We start from the raw sequence: 22524 nt of genomic DNA on the forward strand, positions 1-22524 counted from the left end.
CCAGTTTTCCCAGCACCATTTTTCGAAGAGGCTGTCTTTTCCTCGTTGTTCTTGTCTCCTTTATCTTAGATTAATTGACCATATATTTGTGGGTTTATTGCTGGGTTCTCAATTCTGTTCCATTAATCTATGAATTATTGGGTCAAAGAGTATGACATTTTAAATGATTCTTGGTACACACTACCATTTAGCATTCTAAAATGCACTAGGTCCTTGCCCAAAATCATGTATTAAATACTTTTTTAAACCATTGCCAATTTGGGCAAAAGTTGATATTGTTAATTTTATGTCTAATGTTTGTGCTTACTGTATACCAACCATTGTGCTAAATACATTATCATACCATATGTGTTATCAATTGGTTTGTGTTTCTTTATTGGCAAAGTTTGGTATTTTCTAATATGTTTGCTATTTATAGTTATATCTTTATTTGACTTGTGGGAAAAGATCCTTTGTTTTTGTGGTGGACTTAGTATTCTTTGTTTTTTTTTAATTTTTTTTTAACAATTTTATTCATTTTTGAGAGACAGAGAGAGACAGACTATGAGCGGGGAAGGGGCCGAGAGAGGGAAACACAGAATCTGAAGCAGGCTCCAGGCTCTGAGCTGTCAGCACAGAGCCCGATGCAGGGCTCAAACTCATGAACTGCGAGATCATGACCTGAGCCGAAGTCAGATGCTCAACCAACTGAGCCACCCAGGCGCCCCTGGACTTAGTATTCTAAATGGATGATGTCCTGAAGTATTCTAAAAGGATAGTTCAGAAACAGCTCTTTTTCCCTCCTTGAAAATACAGTCACCGTTGAAACGTTAACGAAGAGAATGTCAACCTTTCAGTCAGTACTTGATTTTTTAACTTTGCTTGGCTGTACAGTTTGTGTAATCTTTGGCATATATGCTGCCATAATATTGCTTTACATCTTAAAGTAATGAGACTTTATTCTAAACTTGTAATTCAGAGGAATAACATATATTTGCAAACATTTGAATTAGTTTCAGAGGGGAATATATATCTTATTCTGTCAACAGTATTTGTTTTAAGTAGTACTGCTAAAAATGTAAGTTCCTTAAGAGATTGAGTGTACTCTACTAGACAAAAAACTTGAATATTGAACTTAGCCCAGTTTATGATTTTGGCTTTACTGTTTACTAGTTTTAGAACCTTAGGCAAATGGCTTACCTCACTCCCATTTCCTTAATAGTAACAGTGAATTTCAGTTTTATGATTGTCACTAGTTACGATGTTTGCTAGCATTAAGGATTTCTTCTAAAATAAAATAATTCTTAAAATTTTTTAACATTTATTTATTTTTGAGAGACAGAGTGTGAGAGGGGGAGGGGCAGAGAGAGAGGGAGACACAGAATCTGAAGCAGGCTCCAGTCTCCGAGCTGTGAGCACAGAGCCTGATGTGGGGCTAGAACCCACGAACTGTGAGATCACAACCTGAGCTGAAGTCTTTTGCTTAACCAACTGAGCCACCCAGGCACCTGTAAAATAAATAATTCTTTTTTTTTTAAATTTAATTTATTTTTTAAATTTACATTCAAGTTAATTATCATATAGTGCAACAATGATCTCAGGAGTAGATTCCTTAATGCCCCTTACCCATTTAGCCCATCCCCTCTCCCACAACCCCTCCAGTAATCCTCTGTTTGTTCTCCATATTTAAGAGTCTCTTATATTTTGTCCCCCTCCCTATTTTTATGTTATTTTTGCTTCCCTTCCCTTTTGTTCATCTGTTTTGTCTCTTAAAGTCCTCATATGAGTGAAGTCATATGATATTTGTCTTTCTCTGACTAATTTCACTTAGCATAGTACCCTCTAGGTCCATCCACGTAGTTGCAAATAGTAAGGTTTCATTCTTTTTGATTGCCGAGTAATACTCCATTGTATATATATGCCACATCTTCTTTACCCATTCATCTATTGATGGACATTTGGGCTCTTTTCATACTTTGGCTATTGTCGATAGTGCTTCTATAAACATTGGGGTGCATGTGTCCCTTCGAAACAGCATACCTGTATCCCTTGGATAAATACCCAGTAGTGCAATTGCTGAGTCATAGGGTAGTTCTATTTTTAATTTTTTGAGGAACCTCTATAGTGTTTTCCGGAGTGGCTGCACCAGTTTGCATTCCCACCAGCAGTGCAAAAGGGATCCTCTTTCTCCGCATCCTCGCCAACATCTGTTGTTGCCTGAGTTGTTAATGTTAGCCATTCTGACAGGTGTAAGGTGGTAGCTCATTGTGGTTTTGATTTGTATTTCCCTGATGGTAAGTGATGTTGGGCATATTTTCATGTGTCGGTTGGCCATCTGGATGTCTTCTTTGGAGAAGTGTCTATTCATGTCTTTTGCCCATTTCTTCACTGGATTATTTGCTTTTTGGGTGTTGAGTTTGATAAGTTCTTTATAGATTTTGGATATTAACCCTGTATCTGATATGTCATTTGCAAATATCTTCCCCCATTCTGTCGATTGCCTTTTAGTTTTGCTGATTGTTTCCTTCGCTGTGCAGAAGCTTGTTGTTTTGATGAGGTCCCAGTAGTTCATTTTTTCTTTTGTTTCCCTTGCCTCTGGAGACATGTTGAGTAAGAAGTTGCTGCGGTTGAGGTTTTTTCCTGCTTTCTCCTCTAGGATTTTGATGGCTTCCTGTCTTATGTTTAGGTCTTTCATCCATTTTGAGTTTATTTTTGTGTATGGTGTAAGAGAGTGGTCCAGGTTCATTTTTCTGCATGTTGCTGTCCGGTTTTCCCAGCACCACTTGCCGAAGAGACTGTCTTTATTCCATTGGATGTTCTTTCGTGCTTTGTCAAAGATTAGTTGGCCATATGTTTGTGGGTCCATTTCTGGGTTCTCTATTCTGTTCTGTTGATCTGAGTATCTGTTTTTGTGTCAGTACCATACTGTCTGGATGATTACAGCTTTGTAATACAGCTTGAAGTCCGGGATTGTGATGCCTCCTGTTTTGGTTTTCTTTTTCAAGATTGCTTTGGCTATTCAGGGTCTTTTCTGGTTCTATACAAATTTTAGGATTGTTTGTTCATTCTGTGAAGAATGCTGGTGTTATTTTGATACGTATTGCATTGAATAAGTAGATTGCTTTGGGTAGTATTAACATTTTAACTATTTGTTCTTCCTAAAATAAAATAATTCTTAAAGGCAAGTACAGAATAAACATATATGTTGACTATATGTTCATTTCAGTTTGAAATAATTATAATTTGAATGCCTATTCATGCTGAACATTTTGTTAAGATTCATTAGGAATACAAAAGTGAAAAAATTACATATTACAGAATTCATGGCTGAAAGGGCCATACACAGAACTGAATAGCCATGCAGAGTAAGTAGAGTTTATAAAGTCCATAGCATAGTATCTGTAGTATAGTAAAATCTCAATAAATGTTAGCTACTGATACGTGCTACTCTCTGATTTCTATATGTAAATGAAAATAAATTGAGATATAGGTGAGAGGTAAAAGTTAGAACATTGGAAATTAGTCATTCTTTTCTTTGAACGTTGAGCGCTGAGAGTTTTTTTGTTTGTTTAAGGAAGCAAGACATTCTTCAGCCATTGAATTCTCATTCACATTTTTGGAATTCTCTATGGGTAGAGAGACTTAGGTGGTAAAGTGAATAATTTCATCAGCTACATTGGACAGAATGTCATCTCTGAAATATAGTGTGTGCATGTATGCACAGATGTGTGTATGTTTATTAATGTGTGGTTTTCATAATTGATTGAAATAGAAACCATATTTGTTACAGTTTGATCTTTTTGTTTTTAAAGTGTCTTAATATGTCAAGTTATAGATACACTGTGTAAGTAAGGTGTAAGTAAGAAAGATAGGAACTTGATATGGAGAGAACAATAATGAGATTTAAGGTGGATAGGATTGAGTCATTGGTATTCACAGGTGATGTGTATGCATTGATATCAGGATAATGTAGTAGTTAATTTTGGTTCAGAACTCAGTCTTTCTGGGTTTAAATTCTGTTGTTTCCATTTACTGATCAGGTAAGCTAAAACAGGATGCTTAACCTCTGAGTCGTTTTCCTCATTTATAAAATTGGGTTAATAATTGTGCCTACTTTATATAGAGAGTTTAATTGATGGTTAATTGAGATATAGTTTGTGGTATTTAGCACAACATCTGGCCCCCAAAATATTAGCTGATGCTGTTGATAATTAAGTGCTTTGAGACTACATCTATTAGTAGCTACCAGAATCTAGATAGGAGTGTTATACATATAAAATCTTTTTCATAATTCTTAGCATAACCTGCCAGCTTTGTTCTAAGTAAAGTAAAATTCTGGAGATACTTCTCTTATTTCAGTTATATAAGCATAAGTAGATAGAATAGGAAGACATGGAAGGTTTTTCACTGAATTCGTAAGTAGGGTACCTTTATGAACCATTGAAAATGAATTAAATAGCACCTTAGGTCTATTACTTTTCTCTTTGGTCAGTTATTCTCCCATCATAAGTTTTTTGTATTGAAGTATGTTCCAAAAGCAAAACAAAAGACATTTGAGAAAATAGAAGTAAAAAAGGGTAGTTTAGAAATATCTTTCTTTCTGCTCCTTGAAAATAGTTACAATTCAAATTTTACTTCAAGAATGTCAGCCTTTCGGTGTCAGTACTTGATGAGATGATACAGAATTCAATTAAAAATGTTAGAATGTACAGAAGAAATAATAAATTTATAGTAAATATAATTTTGGTGATAATGAATTTAGTGAATAAGAAATGTTATCTTTTTAGTATGATATACTATAAAAATATTAGAAACTGTTTATCTCTTTATAATAAATATTTCATATTTGAGGAAAGGGTTTATTTGGAATTATTATTTAAGCAATGTTTTAAATTTGGTAATTTTCTGTATTGAGCCATATGTATGACTATTACAATAGGTCATAGATCCTTAAAATGCATAGATTAATGCATAAAATCCTTAAAATGCATAGATTAATGCATAAAGTCTTACAATTCAAAGAAAGTCTGTTCATTTTTAATAATAAGAAGCATTACCATTAGGCTATAACTGTGGGCTAGGGACTTTAGTAGCTATTCACAATTATTTAATTTTCTTAATGTCACTCATACATATGGTGTTTTAATACTATATTTTATTTACAGTCATTTCTAATACCATGAAATAAGCTCTGTTCCTTGTATTGTAACCCTTAATGTCTTTGTTACACAAATATTGTACTTAAATATTATGTGGGATAATTGAAAAATTTCTGATTTTGGTGATATTTAAATATGTATTTTCTTTTTCCATGAGCTTAAAAATCTTAAGTATTATATTGATTGACAATTGTTTCCTTTATTGCAGAACTGTAAGAGTAAATGGGTCCAGTAATTGGAATGACTCCAGAAAAGAGAGCTGAAACTCCAGGAGCTGAAAAGGTTGCAGGATTAAGCCAGATTTACAAAATGGGAAGCTTGCCTGAAGCTGTTGATGCTGCCAGGCCTAAGGCCACTCTAGTGGACAGTGAGTCAGCAGATGATGAACTCACAAACTTGAACTGGCTTCATGAAAGTACTAATCTTCTAACAAACTTCAGCTTCGGAAGTGAGGGTCTTCCAATTGTTAGTCCATTGTATGACATAGAGGGAGATGATGTGCCATCCTTAGGACCATCTTGCTATCCGAACCCAGAAAAAAAATCAGCAACTTCAAAGCCCCCATATTCCTTTAGTCTTCTCATTTACATGGCTATTGAACACTCTCCAAATAAATGTTTGCCTGTCAAAGAAATTTATAGCTGGATTTTGGACCGCTTCCCATATTTTGCCACTGCACCAACAGGCTGGAAGAATTCTGTTCGACATAATCTGTCCCTGAATAAATGTTTTCAGAAAGTGGAAAGAAGCCATGGCAAGGTCAGTGTTTATGAACATTGCTATATTTGGGCAGGTGGGGGAAAATTAACATAGAGACCTTAAAATATGGGGAAATTAAAGGAAGGCAAAAAATAGTCAACTCATGATTACTTCAGTTTGAGCTTAATTATATTCATTTGCTTTCATTTGAGATGTTTTTAAATTTCTTAAATATTTATATAAATCTAACAGAATTTCATTCTACTATAGGTACATAAATCAGTTTTCTAATATTCTAATTTTCTATTCTTAGTTTCTGTACTGTTCCTGTCAACTGTATCAGTATATTACTCTTAATTTATTCAATACGGCAGTCTCTGCCTTATAATTGGAATGTAGACTATTTACATTAATGTAATTGATATGGTTGGATTTAAATCTATGATCATGCTGTTTGTTTTCTATTTGCTCTGTTCTTTCCCCCCATTTTTCCTGTTTTTTTTAAGGATTGAGTATTTTTTTTATGATTCAGTTTTATCTCTACTATTGGCTTATCAGCTATTCTTTTTTTAGGGGTGGGTTGTTACACACTTATCAGTATGTGTCTTTAATTTATCACAGTCTACCTTCAAATCATATTACCATTATACCACTTAATATCTGGCCTTTCACAGAGAAGTTGACCAATCCTGATGCTTATCTGGATTAGTTCTTTTTTCCTGGAGAAGTTTATTTAACATTTCTTATAGTATTGAATTTATAAAAATCTTTTTGTGGAAGATGGGTATTCTATGTTAACAGGTGTGTTTGTTTTTTTGTTTTCTTTAAGTACTCTAAAGATGTTACTCTCCTATCTTCTGGCTTATATAGTTTCTGATGGGAAGTCTGCTGCCATTCTTTGTTCCTTTGTAATAGTTCTTTTCTTTTCTTTTCTTTTTTTTTTATAATTTACATTCAAGTTAGTTAGCACATGGTGCAGCAATGATTTCAGTAGTAAATTCCTTAATACCCCTTACCCATTTAGTCCATCTCACCTCCCACAAGGACTTTTTTCTTTATATCACTGTTTGACTATGATGCACCTAGGTGTGGTTTTTGTTTTGTTTTTGTTTTTGTTTTTGTATCCTGCTTTGGTTTTTCAAAGGTTCTTGGATCTGTGATTTGTTATTGGATATTGTCATTATCAGATCTGTCATTTATTAAATTTATGAAAGTTTTGTTCATTATATCTAAATATTTCTTGTGGCTCACTTCCCACTTCTGGGCTTCCAAGTAAAAATATATTAGACCATTTGCTCTTTCTTACCCCTTGGTTACTTTGCCCCAGTTCCTACTCTTTTCTCTCTTTGTTTCAGTTTGGATAATTTTTATTTTTCTGTAGATTCTGTCTTCCCTCTGTTGTGTTCATTCTGTCGATAAGCCTGATAAAGGACTTGTGCATATTTTTCATTTCTAGCATTTCTATTTGCCTTATTATTTTTTTATTTTTAATTTTTTTAGTTTTTTTTTTTTTTTTTTTTTTTTTTCCAGAGAGGAAGAGACAGCACAAGTGGGGGAGGGGTGGAGAGAAAGGGAGACACAGAATCCGAAGCAGTCTCCGGGCTCTGAGCAGTTGGCACAGAGCCTAATGCGGAGCTTGAACTCATGAACTGTGAGATCATGACCTGAACCAAAGTCCGATGCCTAGCTGACTGAGCCACCCAGGTGCCCCCTTCTATTTGCCTTTTTAAAAGTAGTCTCCATCTTGGAGCACCTGGGTGGCTCAGTCAGTTAAGCAGCCAACTTGATTTTAGCTCAGGTCGTGATCTCAAAGTTCATGAGTTTGAGCTCTGTGTTGGACTGTGCACTGATACTATGGAGCCTGCTTGGGATCCTCTCTCTCTCTCTCTCTCTCTCTCTCTCTCTCTCTCTCTCTCTCTCCCCCCCCCCCCATGCTGCTTGTGCTATCTGAAAAATAAATAAGCATTTAAAAAATAACAATAAAATTAGTCTCCATCTTTATGCTAAAATTTCCCACTAGATCCATAAACATATTAATTATAGATATGGTGTCTGTCTGATAATTTCATTATCTCATCCATCTCTGGGTTTGGTTTTGTTGAGTGTTTTATCTCTGTTTCTGTGTGTGTTTCCTAATTTTGGATTAAATGTCAAACATTATTTATAAAAGAATGGTAGAGACTGAGGCAAATAATATTTCTATTCAGAAATAGACATGCCTCTACTTTTGTCTGTTAGTGTGAAACAGGTGTTGGTCAGTCTTTGTAAATAATTGGGCTGGGTTTGGGTTTTGTGGTTGTCATAATTACCTTCAGAATACCACAGGCTTCAAATTCATGTAGAAATGGACTGCTAATACTTTGTGCTTAGTGAAAGTCCTGGAGTGTTAGATGATGTTCCTTAGCATTTTTGCTCTACCTTCATCTTTCAGCTTGTGATACGTTTGGGGGCAGGAGGAGAGTTAGTTATTTCTGTCTGTGCTCTTTTCCCTCCCATAACAATTGCTTGTTACTTGGTATGAGGCTTTTGGGATGGGAACATGAGTTTCTTGATTCTTCTGTTCTAGTTTTAGTATTAAGCAGGCTCTTATACCTGTCTCAAAAGTAGGACTTTGCTTGCCTCCCCTGGGAGCAGACAGTCTCTCCCATCTACTCAGAGTAGAGTCTAGGGCCGCACTTATCAGTAGCCAGTTATCTACATGTGGCTAGTGGTTGGCATATTGGACAGTACAGATATATGATATTTCTGTCACTGTAGAAAGTCCTATTGGATAGCACTGTTCCAGAGCTCAGGCCAATTTCCTGCTCATTCCTATCATGGTAAATAAACTCTGCCTACTATCAGTGGACGGTCCTGGGTATAAGTGAGTGACCATTTCCTTTCTCAGTGGAAGTATATCTCTGCTTTGTATCATCTGGGCATGAGCAGATTTCCTGCCCATTACCTAATGACACATGGCCATTGCCTAGTGTCAGTAAAGTGTGAGGATAGCTGAGTTTTGTATTTCTCTCCCAGCAGCAGTCATCCTTTGTCTGGGACTGGGATGAAAAGGGTGTTTTGCCTCTCTCTTAGTGGCAGGCAGCTTTGGCTTCATAGTGGAGTTTTGTCCATTTTTTGTGCCTGTTCCACAGTAACACCTCATCTCATCTTGTGCTCATTTAGGGCCTGGAACATGGAAGAGCTTTGCCTGATATTCTTGCTCCGGGCTTAAACCTTAGTATGTTCTGCACATCCCATCATCATCTCCAAGGGTATTTCTCCCTGCCTCCAGTCTTCCTCTGGAGCACTGGATGGAGACTCATAGAAAAATGCTGGCGAGTAGATATCCCAGGACGCTCAGTTATCTTGCTAGCTCATTCTTGGCTTTTAAGAATTTGTTAAAATCAGGGTGCCTGAATGGCTCAGTTGGTTAAGCGTCCAACTCTTGTCAAAAAGAATTTGTTAAAATCGGGGTGCCTGAATGGCTCAGTTGGTTAAGCATCCATCTCGGGTCATGATATCACAGTTCATTAGATCAAGCCCTGCATCAGGCTCCATGCTGTACATACAGAACCTGCTTGGGTGTCTGTCTGTCTGTCTCTCTCTCTCTCTCTCTCTTCCCCTCCCCTGCTCTCTCACACTGTTTCTTTCTTTCTCAAAATAAGTTTTTTTTTAAAAAAAAGAATTTGTTAAAATTTGAGTAGTTTTATTTTATGACCACCACTTTATTTGTGCTCTCCCAAAGATAAAACATTGCATATGTTCAATCTCTCCTCATAGGACTCTGTCATACTTTAGAGTTCAGTTCTTTCACTTGTCTTGTACCCTTAGTTCCCCGTTGATCCTGGTGCCATTAGTCCATGAGTAGCAAGACATCGGGACACATCATCATCTTACAGCTAACTTAAAGGAGGTTGTATTAGTTATCTTTTGTAACATGTTGCTATCTAACACATCTACATATGGAATATTTATGAAGACCAACTATGTGTTAGGCCATTGAAAAAGTTTCAGTAATTTCAAAGGATCAATCTCTGTCATAGAGAACCCCAAATGAGCCCTACCTTCCAGTATTCATGCCCTTGTAGAGTTCCTGCCAATAATGAATAGGGCTGAGTTGTGTAACTAAGGATATTGTGGAAATGCTGGAGCATGCCTTTTGAGGCTAGGTCATAAATGCCACTATGGCTTCCATCTTGCGCTCTTGGATAACAAGCTGTGGGGGAAGCCAGCTGCCATATCATAAGAACATTTAAGCAGCCTCTTGCCAACAGCCATGTGAGTGAGCCATCTTGGAGGCAAATTCCCCCAGTTCTCAGTCAAACTTTCCTTTCAGATGACTAAAAGTTTTAGAAATGTTGGATATATTCGTTCCAACGTGCATTGTTAGATTTTATTTTGAATTGTATCACTTAATTATTTACTAGTTTTAGACCTATTGTGTTTATACTTATGGTGGGACATAAGAGGAGAAATGTCTACTAGGTACTTAGAAGTATGGCACAGGAATAGTGGTAATGTGGGATTGAAGCTCTAAGTTTTGAAGTCATCAGCAGCAATGATTTTCAATAGAAAAATCTAGGAAAAGTGTGTTGTAATGGAATCTAAGGAGGGTAAGTTTAAGTGTGAATGAGCAACAATATCAAATGTTGCAAAAACTTGAAAATGATTGCTAAGATGTGATTGAGACAAGTAGCAGCCAACAGATTAGGATTCAAAATATGGCATGCTGGTAAATGTTGAAGGATTGAGTAGGTGGGGATGTAGGTTCTCTAAATTTTCATGGTATAAATATTTCCATCATGGCCAGTTTCAAGCTACCAGTATTATGTCATTAAATGTGATGTTGATGGGAGAGGTTTACAGTGAACAGCACACCACTGTGTGTAACGAACTCATCTAATTCAATAAGAAAAAAAAACTAATAGAAAAATGGACAAGAATATGAACAGGCAATTAACAGAGGAGGAAATATAAATGGTCAATAAGCAGGCAAAGATATTCATCCTCACAAGTTGTCAGGGACATACAAACTAAAATAACCCCAAAAGTAATTTATACCCATTAGAATGCAAAAATTTTAAACGTTTGGTAATATCGAATAGATAAGGATAAGGGAAACAATAATATTTTCACACTACTGATATGAGTATAAATGAGTATGACCATTTTTGTGGGCAAGTTGACTACAATTATTAAAATTAGAAATGTGCATATATTTTGATGTAGTGGATTAGATTCTGATTTCTTCCCTAGAGTAACATTCATACTTGCATGCAAGGAGATGTATATGATATTCACTATGGTATTGTTTGTAATAAAAGTTGCAAAATAATATGTCCAGTGTGGTTTAATTTGTGGTAGTGATCAAAAGGGACTTGTTCTTGACCATAATTTGTAAATGTGTGTGTTATTTACATAATTAACCTGAACATTTTTGAGTGCTCAGAGAAAGAAAGAAGGAAGAGCATTACAGAGTACAAGGAGAGTGTGACAAAGAGAAATAAATCATCTTATGAGATAATAAAGAATATGAGGATAAATAGAGAAATTGTAATATATTGGGACAAAAATTAGCAAGCTGTCACAACTGAGGTCAGGGTGAGAGGAGAGAAAGGCAGGTGATGGTCTTCTCAAAAATCAGTAGCCTGACATGAAAAGATGTTCAACGTCGCTCCTTATCAGGGAAATACAAATCAAAACCACACTCAGATACCACCTCACGCCAGTCAGAGTGGCCAAAATGAACAAATCAGGAGACTATAGATGCTGGAGAGGATGTGGAGAAACAGGAACCCTCTTGCACTGTTGGTGGGAATGCAAATTGGTGCAGCCGCTCTGGAAAGCAGTGTGGAGGTTCCTCAGAAAATTAAAAATAGACCTACCCTATGACCCAGCAATAGCACTGCTAGGAATTTACCCAAGGGATACAGGAGTACTGATGCATAGGGGCACTTGTACCCCAATGTTTATAGCAGCACTCTCAACAATAGCCAAATTATGGAAAGAGCCTAAATGTCCATCAACTGATGAATGGATAAAGAAATTGTGGTTTATATACACAATGGAATACTACGTGGCAATGAGAAAAAATGAAATATGGCCTTTTGTAGCAACGTGGATGGAACTGGAGAGTGTGATGCTAAGTGAAATAAGCCATACAGAGAAAGACAGATACCATATGGTTTCACTCTTATGTGGATCCTGAGAAACTTAACAGAAACCCATGGGGGAGGGGAAGGAAAAAAAAAAAAAAAAGAGGTTAGAGTGGGAGAGAGCCAAAGCATAAGAGACTGTTAAAAACTGAGAACAAACTGAGGGTTGATGGGGGGTGGGAGGGAGGGCAGGGTGGGTGATGGGTATTGAGGAGGGCACCTTGTGGGATGAGCACTGGGTGTTGTATGGAAACCAATTTGACAGTAAATTTCATATATTAAAAAATAAAAAAAATAAATAAAAAAAAATCAGTAGCCTGCTTAAATGTCTGAAATTTGGACAGAAAGTGTGGTACATTCAAGTAGGATTGGGAATGCTTGTGGATTTTTTTTTTTTTTTAATGTATGAAATACTTCTTGAATTAGTGTTTCAAAATGACTGTGTTTCTCTTGTAATATGCAGAAGGCAAGTAAATTATACTTACTTCCAGTAAATGTTGGAATTGAATTTGGCGACCTTGACAGCACTTTTCTGATGAATATCTCTTATCTATAGATGATAATCTCAGAAAAAAGGCAAGATGGCAAGGTCTGGGTCAAACTACAAAGTGGAAATGATACCCAACCAGCTGGATAGCTGCTGATTAGCTTTCCTTCACTGTCATCCATACCGTAGTTACTGCTCTCAATAGAGAGGTCTAAAAATCTTGGCTTGGTATTTATCTGCCTCAGTATTTATAAAAGTTAAACGTGATATATTTTTTTTTTGCTTGGGTTTAGGTTTCATGTTTTAAATATTTAAATATCTAGGTCTTATATCTACTTTCCTAAATTTGTATAAAGCCAAACTAAAATACCGTAACTGGAATTTTAGCTGGGAAACATTAAGTTAGAAATTTTGCCTGGTTTAGTACAATTTTAGTCTGTAGATTTGCATAGTGATGACTCCCTTCAATAGCTGAATTCCAGGAAAGAAATCATGCCAACCACTATAAAAGTTCATACTAGAAGCTATAAACAAGAGTTATGAATGCCCTTTTTAATTAGTTAATTCTTTTTAATTCATTTTTTTTTAACCACAGAAAAGGTAGTTGAGAGGAGTCTATTAAAATGCACAGGGCAAGTACATAAAAACATTTCAGAAATAGTGAACATTGCCTTTTCTCCCAAACTCTTCATTACAACTAACATTTAGATCTTTTTAAAGTTCATTTCTTAGTATTTTCCTTATGTCTTCAGCACCTTCAGTGGTTCTTTAACAAGTAAGTCCAGACGCCTTAGAGTTCCACAATGCAAAATAGTAAATGAGAGAATGCACATTTCCTGTTTCCATTGCACAGAAGATTTATTTTGTTATAGGCAAATTTAGTTTAAAATAATACTTAACATCTGAAACTCTTTATTATTTGTGTTCTGTCTTCTAAGCACAGTAATAAAAGGGCAAGGTTTTTAAGTAAGAGTTTAAAATAAATTTTTCTTTCCTGAAGATCTTAAAACATAATGTTAGCAAATACATAGTTTTATCTCTTGTTACTGATAGTTTGTGAACAGACCCAGTGAAAGGAAATGCTGCCATGGTAACATAAACCAGACTGTTATTTGGAGACCTTACTCAAGATACTTAACTGCCCTGAACTGCAGGTTTTCAGTACCAGTTCTTCCAATTTACTATTTCAAGGAAATAGCAATTCTGCTATGTTCAAAACAATTTGTAATTCTCACGATTGAATTTGAAAAGTAGATTATTGAACAAAACAGTTTCTAAGAGTGTAATCTCAGGAATACCAAGATAGAACATGACTAACATTCTAAACATAATTGTCTTAGTCAATATATGAAAAATAATCCAGACATATCTTTTCTATATGAAACTGAAGTGGGTTGGGGCAAAGGATGTTGTGGGTGCTAATGTTTTAAAGTTTTATTTCCCTATCATTGAAACATATTTATCATTTGGGCCAAGTGACTGAAAATATATTTAATTTAAGAAATTTCGTCACTTAATCCAAAAATACATATATAAAATTTGACTTCCTTTGAAAAACAAATCAAGATTTCAAATACTTAATACATAGTTCATGTGGTATTTTGCTGCTGACGACCAGGAAAAGTTTCATCTAATAGTATGGTATGTCTCTTTCTGTATTACAGTATGATATGACACCCATGGTTCTTCTTTTCCTATACATCTGGGTTGCTAGGATGTTAAAAACTGCCTAACACTCATAGCATAGTTTTTCTAAGACAAGAGCTATTTTCCCTTCTAAATTTAGTTTATTCCTTGTTCTTTACTACCTTTACTGTCTTACTCAGAACTAATTGATTTTTGTTCTTATTGTTGATTTTTTTAACTCCCTCTTAGAGGAATATACTGTTACTAAACCATATAAACTCTTACTTTATGCCAATTTCAGAATAACCCCTAGAAATAAGTATTCACTTATTTTCCAGCTCTGTGTCACATATAAATTACCTTATTCGAATCTCCTCACAACTCAGTAAAGTGGCCTGGTTTTTTATTTTATGAATAAAATATGAGTAAGACGACTGACTTCTTAGAGATTAAATGTTTTGTCCAATATCACATTGCCAATCAATAAGCAATGATTAAGACCTTACTATTTATACCTGTGGAACAGTGTTCTTATATTATGCCATTCTACTATAATAATTATGACATGATGTTCAGAAGATAAAAGAGCCTCAGTAATAGAATATTATCTTGACAAAGAATTTGGGACATGGAAACACTCTGGAATTCATCATGTAAAATCTTCAGCAATCATAACAGCTTATATGATATAGGATTTTGTATAAACAAAAAGGAGACGGGACTAGAACACGCATAAATTTTATTGTTGTCCAAGTAATTGTTAATTTAATTATGAAGTGTAATTCAAATTTTAACAAAGGGCTTTTGAAATAGAAAGGTATAATATGAAAAAAAATTTAACAGTTTGAAACTCACTAATCTTATGAGTTCTAAGGAAGTTTTGAACGTCACATGGTGGGAGAAGAGAAGATTATATACCTTATGGTTGATTTTCAACACTTGTAGAGAAAAAAATCTTCAAAAATATTTGTTAAAATTTAATGCCAATATCTAGTAGAATAGAAACAGAAAAACAAACTTGCATGCTATTAGACTAGAGGAAACAGGAACAGTTTTTAAAACTACAAAGAAAGTGGTGTCTGGGTGGCTCTGTTGGTTAAGCATCCAACTACCACTCAGGTCATGATCTCGCAGTCTGTGAGTTCAAGCCCTGCACTGCGCTCTGTGCTGACAGCTCAGAGCCTGGAGTCTGCTTTGGATTCTGTGTCTCCCTCTCTCTCTGCCCCTCCCCTACTCACACTCTGTCTCTCTCTCAAAAATAATAAACATTTTTTAAAAAATTTTAAACACTACAAAGAAAATGAACATATATCAATAGCAGTAGCCAATGTTTAATGAGTACTTACTGACAGTGTTCTAAGCACTTTATGTGAATTAACTCTTACAATACAGTAATTCTTGAAATAGGTACTATGTTTTATATAGTTATATTTTGAACATAGACATTTTTCTGAAGATTACACAGCTCTTAAGTGACAAAACCAGGATTCCAAAGGAGGCAAAATGGTTCCAAGGCTTACACTCTTAACCACTGTACAAGTAGTGTTTAGCTCTGGGGAAGTGGGATGAGATTGAATTTGGATCTTCTTCTTGCATGGCTGTGGAGTTTTGTGTAAAGGCTATGTGTGGATGCGGTACATGTGTATGGATATATTTATCATCTAGCTACTGTTCAGGATGTGCAGTTAGGGATGTTCAGCTAAGGAAATAGGAAAGGATAGGGGCGCCGATGGCTCAGTTGGTTGGGTGTCCAACTTTGGCTCAGGTCATGATCTCAACAGTTTGTGGGTTTGAGCCGTGTGTCGGGCTCTCTGCTGATAGCACAGAGCCTGCTTCTTATTGTGTCTCCCTCTCTTCCTGCCCCTCTTCCGCTTGTGCTTTGTCTCTCTCTCTCTCTCTCTCTCTCTCTCTCTCTCTCTCAAAAAAAAAAAGAAAAGAAAAAATAAATTTAAAAAAAAAGGAGGTAGTAAAGATTTATCCTGAAGGAAGAGTTAGCAGGTGATCTCACAGCTCCTAAAGTCCTTCATTTATTTCCTTTGACTACCTCAACTAGGATGTATAATATTTTGATGGTTTTTTAGAATACTCTCTTGATTTGTCAGTTCCCTTATTTTCCTAATTTTTAGTTATCAATTTATCAATTTTGTTTTCATTATTTATATTATATAACATTATAATAATACCTCCCTCCCCAGATATGATAAAAGCTGGTTTCAGATATTTCAATTTATTTTGAGACAAAGAGTGCACATGGGCAGGGGAGGGACAGAGAGAGGGAGAAAGAATCCCAAGCAGGCTCCATGCCATCAGCATAGAGCCCAATGCAGGGCTCCATCTCACAAAACGTGAGATCATAACCTGAGCCCAAATCAAGAATCAGACACTTAACTCACTTAGCCACCCAGGTGCTCCTAAAATTGTGATCTTTAAAAAGAAATTTATTATTCTTCATGGCCTAATCAATGTTTATAGTTTTTTCCATTAATATTTGGAAAGTGTATTCTATAAAAATTCACTAATTACATCAATTTTTCTCACAGGTGTTCCACAGAACACAAGCTTCCTCAAATATTACCTGAGAGAAGGAAGTTCTGTGTTGGATAATTTTAGGAAACCATATAAAACTGGCTTAATGACAAATATTTAGATCCCTTAACCTGCTAATATGTAGTGTGAACTTCTAAGAAGGAGAGAAGTAAAATATGCAGTATTTTTCAAACCTATTTGAAGGAATTATCCCATAGCCTAGCCTTTTCTCTGTATGTTAGATAATATTAGTGAGGTTTTTCAGGTATCAGGTCCACCTACCTTCCTGTAAGCTGGTCCTTCACATGGGGCCAACTGTGGATCACTCAAGCCCTTCCTTCAGGCAGCTCCCATTTGAAATTTAGCAGGCACTTTTGTTTATGGTTTCTTCAGTTTCTAGTAATCATACAAATTACATAATTTTTAGATTCTGTTGATTATTTCAGTGGCATCTGGGTTCATATGTTCATTGCCATATTATCTAAAAGTCCCTCAAAGGTTGTAACTTAAATCCTCTAAGGGCTAATAATGCTTCCTTCCTCTTCATTATCTTTTATAGGAGTCTTTTCCATACCTCAGTTGTTGATTTGCCACCCTGAGGCTTCTACTGTGCTTTTCATTAAATCGTTTGCATTTTAAATTTAAATTTTACTTTATTTTTTTATGTTTATTTTTGAGAAAGAGAAAAAGAGTGTGAGCAAGGGAGGGGCAGAGAGAGAGGGAGACACAGAATCCAGGCTCCAGGCTCTGAGCTGCCAGCACAGAGCCTGACATGGGGCTCAAACTCACTCAAACTCAAGAGCTCATGACCTGAGCTGAAGTCAGATGCTTAACCGACTGAGCCACCCAGGTGCCCCTAAATTTTACTTTAAATGCTAACTTAAATATTACTGTTAATACCATTAAAAATGAGAATTATTTTTTGATGTATCATTTGATATACTTCTTATTACTTTTGGGGAAATGATGCTGCATAGAAAGCTTAATTTTTCCTTTTCTTTCTGTTTTTCCTATAATGGCTTCCATTTGTTACATCTTAGCATGTGGAGGACCACATTGTATAGTCCTTCGTGCTCTTCACTGTACTTCTTGGGGTTGTACCATTCTCACAGACAATGAAGTGATTGGCATGTCCTGTGGCTCTCTGTGCCAGGCACTGTGTACTGCCCCTTATGCATAATTTAATCCATAACAGTCCTATAAAGTAGGTCGTGTTATCATCCCTACCTTCCAAATGAAGGAATGGAGAGTGTCTTGGAGAGATGGGAGTTGGTTAACTTTCCTAAGGTCACGTAGCAGGTAAATGGCAGAGCTGGAGATCTGCCTCTAGGGCTTTTAATCACACAATGCATTTATAGCAAGCTTATTTCAACCTTTGCTTTCTCCTCAAAAGGTACTGTAGGGTTTTTTGCCCCCACACATTTAGTAAAAACATCCAGGCACTGATTGTGTAGGTCTTAAAGATTCCAGGTAAATAATTCTTGTGTATTTTATTTTAGGTTAATGGGAAAGGTTCCTTATGGTGTGTTGATCCAGAATATAAACCCAACCTTATGCAGGCACTGAAGAAGCAACCTTTTTCCTCAGCATTAACATTCTACACCCCTCCTGCATCTCCACAAAGGTACAGGATCTTCCATAAAGTGTCAATGGTGATTTATAAGATTTTATTGTGTGAGATACAAAAACTTAACAAAGTTGTAAGGTTTTCTGTGTGGTTTTTTTTATTGTATGGAGACCAATATATGGGGTAAGACATTAGCCTAAGGCATTTTCACTTATATCTAACTTTTTGTTATTAGGAAATAGGATATTTGATAGGTAAGAACATAAATTCTGGAAAATACACCCTACTGGGTATGTAAAGAAAGTTATAATATGATTCTAGGTACAAAAGGTTTGAATTATTTTAATTGTCTGCAATACAAATGCATACTAAAGACAAGACAAATTAAAAGTATATACAAACTTTCTAAAGTAAGGTGATTTGTTTGTCACTGTAACAGTTTTATATGTATATTTATATTTCTTTTCTATTTTAAGTTTGGTTTTCTTTCACACCACATTTAATATTTTGAAAATTATGTTCAGAGTCTCAAATTTTAAAATGTCTGACAAGCCGAATAATGCTTTGAGTTTTTTTATTCATTTCGTTTTTGCTGGTGAATATAATTGTAATGTATTTCCTTGGGTTTTGTTTTCAAACTCAGTGACTCCTATTGATCTTATAGCTTTCCCATTTAAGTCAAAGCTGAAAATGGTACCTCAAATCTGGTTTTGTTTCCTTTTCCTAAAGAGTCTGTTTTTTTTTAATTCTATTATGTACATTCATTTGAATTGAAAATGCCAGACTTTGTTGAGTTACTTTTGAGGGTAGCCTAACAATGGTTAATTTCTTTTTTGGAAAATTTTAAAAGCTTTTTAATAAAAGCCTAAATGGAAAATTTCAAACATACACAAAAGGAGGGAGAAAGCTACAATTAATCAGTATTTAATGCAATGTTTAATTTCTTGAACTATTATTAATTAACTTTTAGAGACCTTGTTGTACCCAAAATACAGAAAAAAATTAGTAAGGCTAAAGTTGCAATCAGTAATATATTTATATACTTATTGAGATTTTAAGTTTATTTACTATACTAGTAGATTAGAAGGATTATTGTCACAAGAATTATTGAGTAGTTTGTCTGTATGAAATGAAACCAAGAAAAGAAGTCACCAGAGTTTATAGCCTTGTTTGGAACTTGGTATCTTCTTTATTAGTTAATGTTGGTGCTTATTTGGGACTTAGTATCTTCTCTTTATTAGTTAATGTTGGTGCTTATGAGGTATACTAGTTAAAAAAATTAATTTGGAAACTAATGGTGAGTTCTGCTTTTGGTCATTTGTGTGTGTTATTTAGCTCTGCTTTTTTTTTAATTAAAGATTAAATGAGAGAATTGACACTCTACCATCAAATATCCACTTTACTGTGCCTTTGATATGTTGCATTTTCATGTTTGTACTTTTTAGCTTTATCATATGTTTAGATGTTAAATAAAAATGATTTGTGGTTTAAAAACAAATACATAAATGACACCATAAAGATTCTAATTTTTTACTTTAAAACATTATCTTAATATTTTTAGAAACATTTTCTTTTTCATTGTTGGCAAAATGATGGTTCCATCTGATACGCCTTTGTTTAGCCCTTTCATGTCATAATTGGTGAGTTGAGGAAGACAATGAAATAAAGTGTATGTGAAACTGTGAGTAGAAAATAGACTTATAATTTACTTAGCAAAACAGATATTTTTTTTGAGAGAGGGAGAGAGAGAGAGAGAGAGAGAGAGAGAGAAGCAGGCTACATGCAGAGTCTAATGTAGGGCTCAATCTCATAACAGTGAGATCTTGACCTGAGCCAAAATCAGGAGTTGGACACTTAACCAAGTGAGCCACCCAGGCACCCCAGCAAAACAGATTTTTTTATGCTATCACAAATTCCAAAGAACAGGAATAGTGTGTCCCCGAAATGCTTTAATTTTTGGAATTAAAAAAGCCCAAACTGCTGGTGTTTTTATGAATATAGCAAGATTAGTTTGATATTGATATTTATTAATAAAATCAGGAACCATACAGTTCTATTTACACATTTGTTTTGATAAATGCTTTCATTTCTGTGGTAACACCTATATTAATATCATCAAACTTAAGCATCCAATACAAAACCAAATAGTAACTATTATGTATTATCTATTGTTACAGGCATTTTAAATGCATTATTATTATTTAATCATCACAGCAACCCTGTGTGGGAGGTTTAATTATTCCTATTTTACAGATGAAGAAACTAAGAAATTAATTATTTTGCCTAAGAACATCCAAATAGTTGTGATTTAATCTTGGATCTAATGCTCTTTCTGCTTTGGCAGACTCTTCCTAAACTGAATAGTATTAGCAAAGAAAACAAGGTAAAAATAGTTTGTGTTTTTTATTGTATAAATTAGTTGTATTTGTGACTAAGTTCTATAAAAAGTGAAATAAAGATTTTTATAAGCATATTTGTCTTATCTCTATTTTTCAGTGGCTCTTTATCACCTCACTTCTTAAGCTCTGTACTCAAGCAGAACCAGGTGCGAACCCTCAAAGGTATGTGAAAGAACATTATTTTAAATCCGAAAAACTCAGGTCAAAAATAAGGATTTTTTTTTTCTAACCATAAAAGTATATTATATGCTTGTTGTAGAAGATTTGGAAAATAAAAACACTTATAAAAAAGAAACTAAAACTTACTCTTTATTGTCAACATTTTGTTTTAATTACTTTAGTTCTTTGTTTGCCCTTATATATGAGTAGATATGTATGTATGCATGCACACACATACACACATACTTTTTCTCCAAATGCTAGGCTCATACTGTGTATACTGTTGTATTTCTCTTTTTTTCATTTCCTTTTATGTATATTTTTCTTGAAAATAGGAAAATAGGATAAGCACTGGATGTTGTATGGAAACCAATTTGCCAATAAATTTCATATTAAAGGAAGGAAGGAAGGGAGGGAGGGAGGGAGGGAGGAAGGAAGGAAGGAAAATACAAAAATACTTTGCAGGGTGCCTGAATGTCTCCATCAATTAAGTGTCTGACTTTGGATCAGGTCATGATCTCAAGGTCCGTGGGTTTGAATCCCCTGTTGGGCTCTGTGCTGACAGCTCAGAGCCTAGAGCCTGTTTCAGATCCTGTGTCTCCCTCTCTCTCTGCCTCTCCCCTCCTCCCTTTCTCTCTCTCTCTCTCTCTCTCTCTCTTTCTCTCCCAAAAAATAAGCATAAAAAAAAAAAAAGGAAAATGTTTCTTAGTCATACTATCAGTATTTTCAGGTCTGTCTTAGACTTCAAAAGAGGTGGCCTTTGGCCTTCGGGCCCTTGGCCTTTGCACCCTATCTGGCCCACCACCTATTTTGGTATAACCTGTGAGTTTATATTTGTAAATAATTGAAAAATAATAAAAATAATATTTCAAGGCATATGAAAATTTGTCACAAGAGCAGAGTTAAATAGTTGCCACAGAGATCTCTGTATTGTATCCTTGGTTTTTCCTCTTTGCTGGCAAAACCTAAATTATTTATTTGATTACCCTTTACAGAAAAAGTTTGCCAACCCCTGGATTAGAATATAGTTCAAAATGTTTTGTTTATAGGTTAAATGGAAAGAACTTTAAGAAGGTAACAAGTTAACTTACAGAATTTTGTAGATGACTTTTTAAAAGTATATCAAAATTCTGAGGTAGTAGTTTTTTCCTCTACTCATAGTTAATATTATAAATTAGTGATGTATTAACATAAGGTTTCTAGCATTGTTGCTTTGGGGCCTAGAGACATTTCTATGACATTCAAAAACAGAAATCCTCAAACCAAAAGCCCTTCTGTGTATCAGACACATTTTGGCTCTTTGGAACTACACTAAACCAAGCCTAGGAAGCAGTGTGAAGATGGTCTGTAAAAATAAGGAAGGGAAAGAGTATGAAAAAGCTCAAGAGAACTCTGCAAGGAAGTTACATGTTTGCTTCAGATAATGTTCTGACTTAACATAAGGCAAGTATCTGTTTTCTCATTCCCTGCATGGACAAATGTGCTTTCTCTTTACATGTAGGCATTGCTAAAACTGCATCTTTTTATTATCTCAATAAGTTCTGACCTTTAGTCTTTCAAGCTCAGTTCATATGCAAATTTTGAGAACATTTTCTTTGTGAATTCTGGGTTTATTTGGAATCTCTTCTTGCTCTTATGCCATCCCATCCTAATTCTGCTTCTTCCTTTGGGGAGCAGACACTTCCACAATTTTCTCTTGCTAGTTTTAGCCAGTTTTTCATAACTGGAGCATAGGCACTTCTCTTTCATCTAACGACTTATACATATGGTTCATCATCTCTTCAGTGCT

The 22524-nt window shown here is 35.1% G+C and overlaps 1 protein-coding gene across 3 annotated transcripts in view; it reads left to right on the forward strand.

The window, feature by feature from the left end:
• Positions 1-22524, forward strand: part of FOXN2 (forkhead box N2) — a 96076-nt gene that overhangs the window by 30870 nt on the left and 42682 nt on the right. For all 3 annotated transcript variants that reach the window (XR_008417844.1, XM_019415887.2, XM_019416041.2), the window contains exons 2-4: positions 5347-5897; positions 18110-18234; positions 20674-20738. Coding sequence is in view for 2 of the 3 variants with exons in the window: in XM_019415887.2 (XP_019271432.1) it covers positions 5361-5897; positions 18110-18234; positions 20674-20738 (727 nt within the window). In the remaining variant the exon portion in view is untranslated. The remainder of the gene's footprint in view (positions 1-5346; positions 5898-18109; positions 18235-20673; positions 20739-22524) is intronic.

This window comes from Panthera pardus, unplaced genomic scaffold (assembly GCF_024362965.1).
Source record: "Panthera pardus isolate Hobbes unplaced genomic scaffold, ASM2436296v1 HiC_scaffold_25, whole genome shotgun sequence".
Taxonomy (NCBI): Eukaryota; Metazoa; Chordata; class Mammalia; order Carnivora; family Felidae; genus Panthera; species Panthera pardus.